This window comes from Paramacrobiotus metropolitanus, unplaced genomic scaffold (assembly GCF_019649055.1).
Source record: "Paramacrobiotus metropolitanus isolate TYO unplaced genomic scaffold, Prichtersi_v1.0 Parri_scaffold0000058, whole genome shotgun sequence".
Lineage (NCBI taxonomy): Eukaryota > Metazoa > Tardigrada > Eutardigrada > Parachela > Macrobiotidae > Paramacrobiotus > Paramacrobiotus metropolitanus.
In genome coordinates, this window is record NW_026570278.1 from 630,961 (window position 1) to 643,608 (window position 12,648).

General features: G+C 44.1%; 1 protein-coding gene across 1 annotated transcript; it reads left to right on the forward strand.

Annotated features, from left to right (window-relative positions):
- Positions 1–2,102: 2,102 nt before the first annotated feature.
- On the forward strand, positions 2,103–10,923 carry LOC129592994 (uncharacterized). The gene is made up of 2 exons (XM_055489172.1): positions 2,103–2,421; positions 9,441–10,923. The coding sequence occupies exons 1-2, from the start codon at positions 2,418–2,420 to the stop codon at positions 10,475–10,477; spliced, it is 1,041 nt and encodes a 346-aa protein (XP_055345147.1). The 5' UTR covers positions 2,103–2,417; the 3' UTR covers positions 10,478–10,923.
- Positions 10,924–12,648: the final 1,725 nt, after the last annotated feature.

The following is a 12,648-nucleotide window of genomic DNA, read 5'->3' on the forward strand; positions in this document are numbered from 1 at the left end:
GTACGGCAAAAGGAAGTTGAGATCGGCCCGTTGGGATAACGGTTCGAAAAAAAACTCGCAACGACACGCCACCAGTAAAACACGGTGGATGCGATTTCGTTGTACATCCACCCGTCCATCTTTCTGCCGGCTATAAGCCCTCATTTTTCAGGGAAATGGCCGAATGTTATTTCGCGGTTAAATAATCAATAAACAGTTTATAAAACTCGACGAGTGATGCAGAGTATTATCAGTGTTTACTGTTTGGTGCAGTGGTTTTGTAAACGTTGTACAATTTGTGCAAACGTGCAGTTAAAAAGTGCACGCACCGTACTCATGTTGCCTCCTTGGCGGCACAGTTTCTAATTTGCTCACCAACTGCAAATAATTGTAACAGAAATAAATACAGCGAAATCAGCATCTCACGATCGGTGATGGAATAACATTCACGTTAAAATTTAACAGATATGCTGCAGCCATTCTACAAAATTTCTTAGGTAATTTGAATCTAACCACCCAGCATGTTTAGATACACGTGTGCGTGTGATGACATCAGCAGAATTTCCAAGTCTGTTCAAAGAAATAATAAAAGCAACCAGAATTTACACATGATCAGTACGATCAGAATTTACACATGATTTACACATGCTGCATGAGTTAGTACATGCAGCCAACCAATGCGGCGAGTTATCGTTGTTAATCCGCTTTTTCGGTTGACTGCCCAAGCTCACTTCACGGCAGGAAAGTCCTTGACTGTCCTGGCGTTTCACGCTTCGAAATCAGTTTTTCCGGTTTCGCTACGCGCATAGGTGCCCAAAAGCCGTTCCGTCTTTTTTTTCTTAAATTGTATGTCGCTCGCCCCTCCCCCTGTGTACATTTATATGAACACACGATCACTGGATTACAAAATCTATAATTCTAGCGATAATATTATCGTAATTGCAAACAGAGCAAACTTGGTTTACACGTTATGATCGCCGCTAATTGCGTGAAAACAAAATGTTTGAGAATAACCGGTTAGCGGGCTAACCGGTTAATATTTAAGGCGCTCATTCCATTAAAGTGTGCTGGACTATATCTGTAGAAATGAAGGTCGCCAAAACCAGGCCCCTCCCTAAGGGGGGAAGGGGGCGGGGCGCACTGGCGCGCGCCCTAAAAAAGTATAAGAAGTTTTTCCTACAATTTTCGGCCTTTCTCCAACTGGAGCAGCTGGCGCGAGGCCATGCGCACCCCTTTCCAAAACGCTAAGGACGGGCCAAGCCAAAACCATGAAAAAATTGCCGCGCCTTACCGCTTTGTCCGTGTTAACGCATCGGTGTCGTTCCCAGATTTGATTATGCCATTTCCAGCATTGTTTGGGTAGAGCACCGATTCGATGACGCGGGCATCAGACTCCGTTGCGCAGTAAATGAGCAGTAGCGTGACGGTAGTCCACAACGTGATGATAGCAGAGGCTGAATTCATCGTATAGAAGCAAGCTCGGCAAAGGCCGGAATAAAGTGAAGATTAACTCCGCCAATCAAGTAAATCTGATCCCAATTAATGGCCCTCAAACCCAGCTGTGTCTCCTTATATACAGCCGCTTATTATCGCGACAACGTTCCGGATTAACCGCAATTTGTCTGCTGGTGCCTATCAGTGTTTTAGTGTCAGCAGTAGCAATTAATTAGCTTCATAAATACTAGGAGGTGTGTGATGACTGTTTAAAATTCAACGTATACGGAATACGGTTCACATGTATTGTAACGATAGAAAATCTTAGTACCGCCAGTTGGGATTGTTTATTGCTTTTCTACATCAGTTATTGGTTCATTCATTGCTTGTCTTCCTCATTAAGATCATGTGAATCAGCATCTCATTGTCTTACCGCTTTACCGCTACAATCTCGATGCTCTTAACTTTTACTTTGGCGCACTAGAATCATTCTTGGATTTGCTCCTTGCCAGCTAGCTAACCTTGCTTTTTGCCTTCTTGCCCTGTGTACTTGCTAATAAGAATCTTGCCGTGACTGCCGTGTCTTGCGTTTGTTGTTTGTAAACACTTCGAGATGAATCATCTCATCTCCCACACAGTAGTTGTGTAATTGCCACCTTACTTCCGGTCAGCATCGCTGCTGATCGTGCCAGCCTTTTGATTGTCAGTTAGCCTTAACAGCCGCTACATCGTGGTACGGTGGATTAACCATCCCACTAGAACAGCAGTTTAACCGGCTGCTGTTGCATGGCGCTCCTGGACTTCGGACCAGTTTAATTCTATCCGGCGCCGACTCGCTTGCCAAAATCTTACGCCCCACATTACCTAGACGGCTTTCCAAGGAAGTCAAGCGCCTCACCTGCACATCGCGCGCTTCCACCCACCACCAGAAAGTCTTCCTTGCCATTCATAAGGGACCGGAAATACCGGATTTCCTTAAAGATTACCGCATACCGCGATTATCAATGGGTAAGTTACTACCATGTTGCAGTTGGTGAAAACATAATTTCAATTTTGTCGGATTTGATTACTTATATTTCCACCTAAGCCGGCTAAAGTTATCGAAGCCGACGATCTTGTCGTTTTGCAGTCGCTAACTCAATTGTTGTTTTAACTTTCTCACATTACTGATATTAAAATTATACACACATTACATAAGTTTTCAGGATAAATATTATTTCTTTTGTAAATTACATACTTTCTCACGTGGCACACCCAATCTTGTTTTGTGCGTATCACAGTATAAGTACTGTATATGTTAGAGAATGAGCAGCTTACATTAGCCTGGCGCCAGTCAAATGGTTCTTTTCCCACATTACCGAACATAAGGAAGAGAGAAATGTAGATTCCTTTCCCAAACATTAAAAGAATCGCTCCAGTAGATCCATGGCATCCGAGCCAGAATCTTTGACAGACCAGCTGAGCTATCTAACGAAAGCTCAACTGCTCGCAGTCAGCAAGCGTCTTGACCAAAACATTGCCCAGTCTAAGAAGAAAGGCCACTTTGTGAAAACATTAGCCGAATACATGACAACACATAAAATCCCTTTCTCCACAGTAGATCCTTCACCTCTACCACACCTTGTCAGACAGACAGATTCTCCCTCCCGAAGCTCATACGCGACAGCGCGCTCAGATTCACAGTTTCACGCGCAGCGTTCAACCGCGCAACCAGAGCTGGCCGTCGGTCAGCCCAGAGAGGCCACAGAGCCAGAGAAGAACCCGCCGTCAGCGTTCAGATGGGCTGAGCCGGGGTACAGTACAGAGAGAATTCCCCGCTCACAGTCTCCGCTCCCGTATACTCTTCCAGAGAGTATACAGGACAAGTTCCAGTCACACCCAGCCGCAGCGAGGATGAGAGAAATATGCCACGCTCTCGACACGTGCTACACGTCTAAGCAGAGGCAGGCCGGCAGGGCAAATACAGACGAATTATTAAACTTATCGCTGATCGTAGCAGCTGAATGCATTCAGAGTGCAGCGCAGACCAAACCGGCTGCAGAGACAGTCCAATCTCCCAACGTGTGCATTGACCACAGGGCAGACATTAAACACGAACCGGCAACAAACACAGAGAATAGGACGCAGATTAACAGTACGCACCGAAATACGAGTACTTATACATTAAATGCGCCTGTACATAATAGTATTCCCGAACCGGCAAAATCACCAGCTGATCTGACAGATTTGTTGCGCACATTAACGATGAATAACAACAGTGCCAGACTACAGGCTAAGGACTTTAAAATTGAAATCTTTAACAACAAGCCCGATTATATTATCACAGATTTTTTCCAGCAGTTTGAGCGTGCCGCTGCAGCACTTAATTGGGACGCAGGTAGAAAATTACAGATGCTACCGAACTACTTAGGCGATATGCCTAGACGTTTGTTTGAGTCGTTATGGCAGAAAAACTCCCATTTACCATACGATGAATGGAAAGCACAGTTTACTAAGCGATTTTTACCTGAAGATTATGAGTTGACTAAGAGAATGGAACTGTCAAAAAAGGTGTATAAGAAAGGTGCCGATATTAATGCGTTTCTTGATGAAATGGAACTGTTATTTCAGCAGATAGATCCGCTAATGCCTGAAACATACAAAGTAGCTGAAATTCAGCGTGCAATAGCTGACTTGCCAGAGTACAAAAGATTTTTGGCAACATCAAAAACACATACAGTTAGTGAGTTCCGCTCGATTTTGACCAGATTAACAATTGCGGATCGTCCGGCCGCAGGTACGGAGACAAACCCCATTGAGGTAAACTATATTACCGAAAATAAATTTCGCCCGTCGCGTGACCGCTCAAATAGCTACCAGCGCACAGATAGATCACGCAGCCGTGATGAGTACCGTCAAAACCGATATTATCAAGATCGATCTCGCAGCCGCAATCGGTATACTGGTGCAGACTACCGCGATAAACCACAGTCTGGCGAATTCCGTAGGCAGGCCAAGCCAGATCGGTACCGGTCGCCGGCGCCGCGCGCAAGAACGCAGCGGCCGCTTCAGCTCGACTGATCGCAGTGACCGCTTCCGGTCAAAAGATCGCTCAGACCGCAGCCGTTCACGAGATGATAGTAAACGTAGCTCAGGTCAGGATTACAAACGGATAGATAGAAAGTACATAGACTTCGACAGCTACCGGCTTCAGAATGGGAAATTATTTTGTCCACGTTGTGAGGATTTTACCCATTCTTACAAAGAGTGTGAGGATTCGCATCCTGATGATCGGTATAAAGTCGCACGAGTGTGCCCAGCAGACATTAAAGCACGAGTACAAGAGAAGTACGACGATTACATAAAGTACAATCTTGCGAAAAAGGTAACGCGTACTGGCGTACTGACGAGGAAAAGAATGAGACCTTACGGTAAAGGAGGTCCGTATGGTCGCCAATATGATCCTCCGTTTGTACTTAAGGAATCCGAAATTAATACATACAATGTCCAAATGCATAAAGATTCAATAAAGATATTACCTAGTCAGTCAAGCCCTTATGCGAACTTCAGCATGCCACAGACAGTAAGCCCCGTCTACGTCGAACTAAACATTAATAATAAAAAATTACCTGTTCTAATAGACACAGGTGCAGGTTGCAGCATAATATCGGAAGTTTTAGCAGTGCAGCTCAATTTAGATTTTCGGCCTTTTCATAACGATGCTCCTAAATTACGATTTGCTACCATTTCTGAAAAGTTCCAAGCTAAGAACACGTACTTCAGTGAAATTACTATTACATTCGAACATCGTACACTACAACATTATATATTCATAGTTTGTGACTTGCCATACGAGAACATTATTCTCGGTAACGATTTCCTTAAAGAGCACAATCTGTGGATAAACAGTTACACTGGAAAATTATACTTCGGAGTTGACAGTACAAAACAAAAGTCAACAAATTGCTCAGTCGAGAACGTGTACTTTCCGATGTACAGGACATGATGTTCGCTGACACTTTCATACCGCGCACAAACTTTGTACAGCAATATCACTATCATCTAAAGAAAGCACATCGTCATCGTTTGCACGTTGAGCCCATAGCAGAAAAGGATGCCGAAGGTAGTAGCATCAGTTCGGACGTACATACAGTACCTCGTGAAGCAAGTGTTTCGAACATTATTACCGCAACCAATACATCATCACCGTTATTTGCGGGTGAACATAACGACAATACGAGTACAGTACACAGTACAGACTCTCCCACACCGTCACCGGCGCACGTCGCTTCCCCATTGCCACTGGCACTTACTCCTGTCGTGCCACCGGCGCACATCATGCCCCCAGTGCAACCAGACTCTCCTTCAAGCCCGTCGGCTGAGAAGGCGGTTTGCACCACTCAGTTCGCGCAGTCGCATGCAGCTCCGCTGCAATCTACTGCGACGGACTCGCACACCGGCGCACACGAAAGGTCAGATTCAGCGGCACTGCCTCGCGTGCCACCATGGCCGCCACCGCTGGACACGGAAATGTCTTGCTCACCAGAACCAGTAAATGACATCACATGGGATCGAGCCGGCATAAAACTAGCATCTACCACAGTGTTGCCAGCAAAGCACGGCACGATATTGACACTTTCAGCGCCTGACATTTACAACGGAGACGTACTCGTATTGGGAAACAAATTACTATTACATAGTCATCTTGTAGCAGTTCCAAATAGTGTAGTACGCTCAGAGAACGGAAAAATTAACATACTAATAACTAACTTTTCTGATAAAGATATTAAACTCAAACCAGGTGTACTTATTGGTCATATGGAACCCGTAGATGCAGTAGCAGAAGTGCCGATAACAAAACTAGAATCGTCAGATATTGCCGCCATAGATAAAGATGAGCTGATGCAACACATTAAAACAATGAAGTTTCATTCAGGATTATCTACGGAAGAGCGAAATATATTAGTCAGATTATTTGTGAAATATCAAAAAGTGTTTCCTAGTAAGGACAGGCCGCTCGGTGATTGTGGCAACATTATGCACGAGATCGACACAGGAAGAAATCAGCCAGTGAAAAAACTTCCTTACCGCGTGTCCTATGCACAAAGAATACAAATCAATTCGCAAGTACAGGAAATGTTAGATCAAAACGTCATTCGCCCATCCACATCTCCTTGGGCATGCCCAGTGTTACTTGTAAAACGTAAAGGGTCGACGAAGCCGCCCAGATTCTGTTGTGACTTGCGAGGTTTAAATGCTGTGACTAGCAGACCTTTATGGCCCCTTCCAAGAATTGATGACGCAATATCATGTTTTGGAAATTCTAAATATTTTTCAAGTCTTGATTTTAATGCGGGTTTTGGCAAATCAGAATGGCTCCGAAAGACATACCGAAAACATCTTTTGTGACCATGGACGGTCAATTTGAGTTTTTAAGAATGCCCTTTGGATTGTGCGGTGGTCCCGCCACATTCCAAAGAGCTATGGACTCCATATTAAGCCATTTAAAATGGCACGGAGTCATCTGTTACATAGATGATGTTTTAGTAGGCGGAGCAACTTTTACCGAACATTGCAAGTTGTTAGAAAAAGTATTAGACGCTGTAAGCACAGCAGGTTTCACAATCTCCCCTACAAAATGTGAGATCGGTTTCCCACAGATTAAGTTCTTAGGGCATATTATCAGTAGCACCGGCATACAACCGGATCCAGCTAAAATCAGCGCTATTTCCGCATTTCAAACACCAAAAACACCGAAAGAGATTAAATCGTTTATAGGTGCACTGAGTTACTATCGTCAATTCATTGACAATTTCTCTACATTATCCGCACCGCTTCTACATCTTACACGGAAAAATGTTTCTTTCATATGGACACCAAAAGAACAACAAGCTTTTGACCAGTTAAAAGAATGTTTGAGCCGTGCTCCAGTTTTGAAGCCGTTCGACCACAAATTAAATACACAAATCAAAACGGACGCCTCCGGCGTCGGAGTCGGTGCTATATTAGAACAGGAACATCCAGACGGTTGGCACACCGTCGCCTATGCGTCTAAAATGCTAGATAAACATCAAGCAAATTATCCAGTTTCTGAAAAAGAATTATATGCCATTGTTTTTGCCATTAAAAAATTCAAACATTATTTAGCAGGCAAACACTTCGTAGTAATATCAGACCATTCAGCTCTACAGTACTTGCTTAACCTAAAAGAACCTCAAGGAAGGTTAAATAGATGGTCACTACTTCTACAAGAATATGATTTTAAGATACAGTATCGTAAAGGACGTCTCCACCAAGACGCCGACCTGCTTAGCCGCAATCCTCACGAACCAGCAGATGATACCGACGATTGTGACATTCCATTGTACAGTACATGGTCAGAACCGGCGCACGCTCGATTAGTGTCAGAACAATCAGCCGACGATTTTATCTCAAAAATTAAAACATTACTTTCAGATACTACAGAGTACAGTCAAGCTCCGAAGCGTATGCAGAAATTAGCTGACAGCTTCCGCATAGTACACGGTGCGTTGCACAAGCTCAGATACCGCAAGGGACGACCACATTTTTTGATTTGTATCCCTAACAATATGCGTGCAGAGATACTGTATGAGTGCCATGACTCCCCGGTTTCCGCACATGTAGGGTTTTCACGCACATGGAACACAGTGTCATCCCGCTTTTACTGGCCTCGTATGTTGCACTACGTGAAAAATTATTGTGATGCGTGCACATCGTGCCAGCAGCGACACAGCATAAACATTCCACCTAGTGGTTATTTGCAGCAAATTAAGCAGTTCGGACTTTTAGAGTCTTGGTCGTTCGACCACGTAGGTCCGTTCCATGCATCGCCCGAAGGTCACAAGTACATAATAGTTGCAGTGGAAAATGTATCACGTTTCGTAGTCACAAAAACCGTACAGTCAACCGGTAAAGACGAAACTGCCCAATTTTTAGTTAATAACATCATATTACCTTATGGACCACCGCTGCATATTACTTCAGATCGAGGAGTCGCATACACAAGTCATATTATTCAAAAAATTAACGAAATTATGCAGATTGACCACCAGTACACTACTGCATTTCATCCGCAGTCCAATACATTAGCTGAGCGTTTTATGAGATTCTTAGCAGAAAAACTAACTATGTATATTAATGCCGAACAGAACAATTGGGCACATTATCTACCGTATATTACCTATGCGTACAACAATACTAAACATTCAACTACGCAGCAAACTCCACATTATCTACTCTTTGGTGTTGAATCGAGATTACCGATTGATACTGTTTATCAAAATTTTGCATCGACAACCTCTACCGAAATTACCATTAAACAGTACATAGAGGATATGCGACAAAAATGGAAACACGCCTTGGAATTCTCAAAAATATTAACGGATATTACTCATGAGAAGAACAGTCAAAATTATGACCACAAGAAGGTGGATATTTCTTTTAAAGTTGGCGATTCGGTTTACATTAAAGATGAAGTACGAGTAGTTGGTCGTACTGAGAAATTAACAAACAAATATAAAGGGCCGTACATTATCACACAAATATTAGAGAACGGCAATGTGCAGATTAAATACGATCACCCAATGTCAAAGCGAAGATCAACGGATACAGTACACATTTCAAAATTAAAATCTTATAGACAGTACGACGCTGATGTACAGAATAGTCGAAACGACTACGTCCAAAAATTAAGATCCCGGCACACTCATAACGCTAGCGCTAAGTAATCTGCTCACGTTAAAAGTGTACAATTAGATTATACTCGTTGGATGCGCTAGCCTATGTACACTTGCAGATTTACCATATTAACCGCATTGTAGATGCAACTACAGAAATGGACATTCCCATGGAAGATATTAACGCACCGCAAGCTGAAAGCAGCCGTCCACAGCAGCAACCCGCTCCGACAACCAGCGCAGCACCAGCGGACAAGATTAACCTGCAGCCCGACTACGCTGCTGCTCTACGTAAACCGGCAGACATCCAGTTGGCGACGACGCGTGCACCGCTCTTGGACACACCTGAAGATGCAGATGAGCTACAGTACACCGGTCAGAGCCTTCAGTATACTGGCTACCGTGGCCGTGGATCACGAAGAGGAGGACGTGGAAATTATCAGAACACCATGCCTCGACAACGCCGACAGCGCGAACAAAGCCCACAAGATCCCCCGGATGATCAGATCCAGTACGTTAACCCTGGACCGCGCCAAGAAGCTCACCACGTTCGACGACAAGGCAGAAATCCTTTCATTGGATTCAAAATTAAAACTCCGCATCATGACTACCGCGCACATATGGAAAACATCAATACAGCCATTGAGAATGGATCGGACATCATCAAAGACACAGCAGATCCGTATGAACGTGACATTAAAATCGCACAGAACCAGGTGTTATGCAACACATACACCTTCCTAGAGCGCCTTCGCCTCAATGTTGACCATGCCGATGAAGACAAATTCTCCTCCTTCCCTGTTCCCATGAGCAGCGTGTTAAGTCCACATTATTTTCAGTCCTGGCGTTTTGACAGATTTGCGTTATCACCGTGGATCCGCTATCCCGGAGACGACGGAACATGGCGATACGAACACCGATGTGGATTCGTGTACCGCTACATTAAAACCCCACAACGTCATGGATTCGAGCAAGTTGAACAATACCCGCGCTACTTCAACCCGTACCGCTTCTTCACCACCGACTTTCCCTTTTATCGTGGTCAGATCAAATGGGACGGCAGCTACACCGCCGAAAGCCGTGCCGCAAAGATTAGAGCACAGTTACTTGAAGATGACCAGCTGTTCTACGCAATCGGAGACAACGGAGATCAGACGTTACCATTTGTGGAATTACCCGAAGTTGCCGTTGGAAAACACATTAACCGCGATGTTGCTTCAATTATGACAGCATTTGGCGTTGAAGGATATACCGAAGAGGAAATTAACCAGTATCATTCACCTACCGTCCGGGACAAAGATAAAGAAATCTATGACCTACGACAGGAATTGGATCAGCTCCGTCAGCGAATGAACCGTATGCGCGATTCCGACCGGCGCACTCACTGAGCATCATTCCGGAAAACGATCGCAGAATCCCGATCGTCTGCTTGAAAATTAACCTTCGCGTGGAAGATTAAACTTGGGATCCACCACGCCGTACAGTATTAGCATCAGCGTTATTCTCTATTTTTTTTCATTTTTACTTTCTTGATGAGACACGTATATCTCATCGCTACCGTCCGGGATGTAACGATAGAAAATCTTAGTACCGCCAGTTGGGATTGTTTATTGCTTTTCTACATCAGTTATTGGTTCATTCATTGCTTGTCTTCCTCATTAAGATCATGTGAATCAGCATCTCATTGTCTTACCGCTTTACCGCTACAATCTCGATGCTCTTAACTTTTACTTTGGCGCACTAGAATCATTCTTGGATTTGCTCCTTGCCAGCTAGCTAACCTTGCTTTTTGCCTTCTTGCCCTGTGTACTTGCTAATAAGAATCTTGCCGTGACTGCCGTGTCTTGCGTTTGTTGTTTGTAAACACTTCGAGATGAATCATCTCATCTCCCACACAGTAGTTGTGTAATTGCCACCTTACTTCCGGTCAGCATCGCTGCTGATCGTGCCAGCCTTTTGATTGTCAGTTAGCCTTAACAGCCGCTACATCGTGGTACGGTGGATTAACCATCCCACTAGAACAGCAGTTTAACCGGCTGCTGTTGCAGTATCTTATTGTCTGTTGGAAAACCATACCCAATCAAACACATGATTGCCCAAGGACAGAATTTGAGTGTCACACAAGACATTGTAAGAAGTGTGCGCTAATGGGTCGAGTAAGTGCTTGTCTGCCACCCGGCATTTCTGCTGAACACAGTCATTCGTTAGCTTCGCTTACCAGGATAGATCGGAAATAAACGATGAGGAAGTAAATCTAATTTCTGTTTCGACTTCCGTATATGTTCATTCAGCAGCAATAGTAAGCAACACATCGAATGCTTCCAATTGGCGCTGTGACGCGGGTGGAGCGAGTATAATGTATAACTACAGTCTACAGTTACTTCCTTGATTAATGTTCCACTTTCCGACAATTTGCTAGTTGACGTATTGCTGATTTCCCCTATTCGCAGGCTGGCAAATTAGTGGAATAACAATGCGGTGTGAAAACGATCTTCGTAATGCGCGTTTTTTTTTGAAAAAGTCGAAGAGGATCGGTTCGTAATCGGCCTTGCCTAGACATCCGTTGGTTTATACTTTTGGCATTTTATTTTACTGATAACTCCCGAACTGGATATTGCGGGCAATTGGGCAAAACAAGGTTTCACGCCAATGTATACAAATCATTAGGTAATAGAATTTAAACAATGTGTTTTGCAGTGCGCGAAAGCGACTGTTTTAGCTTATGCACCCGAAATTGGTACATGGCGGCATACGTCCCTTAAAGACTGCAGCCGCGGCTGAAGTTGTGACATTTTTTTACAGCGCGTAAGCCACGCAATGTAAGACTGTACGCACTTTTTCAGCCTTCAGAGAATGTGTTGAAATCACAGACAGCCCGCTGCGAATTCGGCCCATCGCAACGACGGACTTTCTATTGAACTGTCAGCAAACTGGTTATTATTTTGGTATGTCTCGTGAATAAACTCATAATGAATTTTTTTTACTACACACTTATTGACTTTTGCTTGTCAGTTCTTTCTGTGGAGAATCCCTCATAGAGCATACACAATATACTGACCGCACTGGACACATTTATTCAAAACTGGCATTTACACCACTACACTGCCAGATGCTACAAGCAGTACAGAAAGTAGTAGGCTAAGGAACCACTATCAACCCCAACTTAGTACTGTAGCCGCGCGATGAGTTTGCACCACAGAGTCTGGTATACGGGAATCATCGCACACGCTGCAGCACACTCTGCATAGCGTATGCAGGGGCTAGACTGCGGCAGGATCTGATAGTGGTGCAAACTCATCGCGCGGCTACAGTAACAATTCGTTGGTGAACTTCAGTTCAAAGACATGCAATTATCTGTGGCGCTGAATTAAGACGATTGTACTAAAACTTCCACTAAACTTACTGAACTAAAACTTACTAAACTTTTTACTTATGGGGTAAGAAATCCAAATGTAAGATGTCTTCGCTCAGCAAAACGCTTTTTGAGCGGACACAAGAAAAGCGGTCCAGTCAGTTCTTGAAGCACCGAATTAGTATTGCTTTAATGCGTGGCAATGCT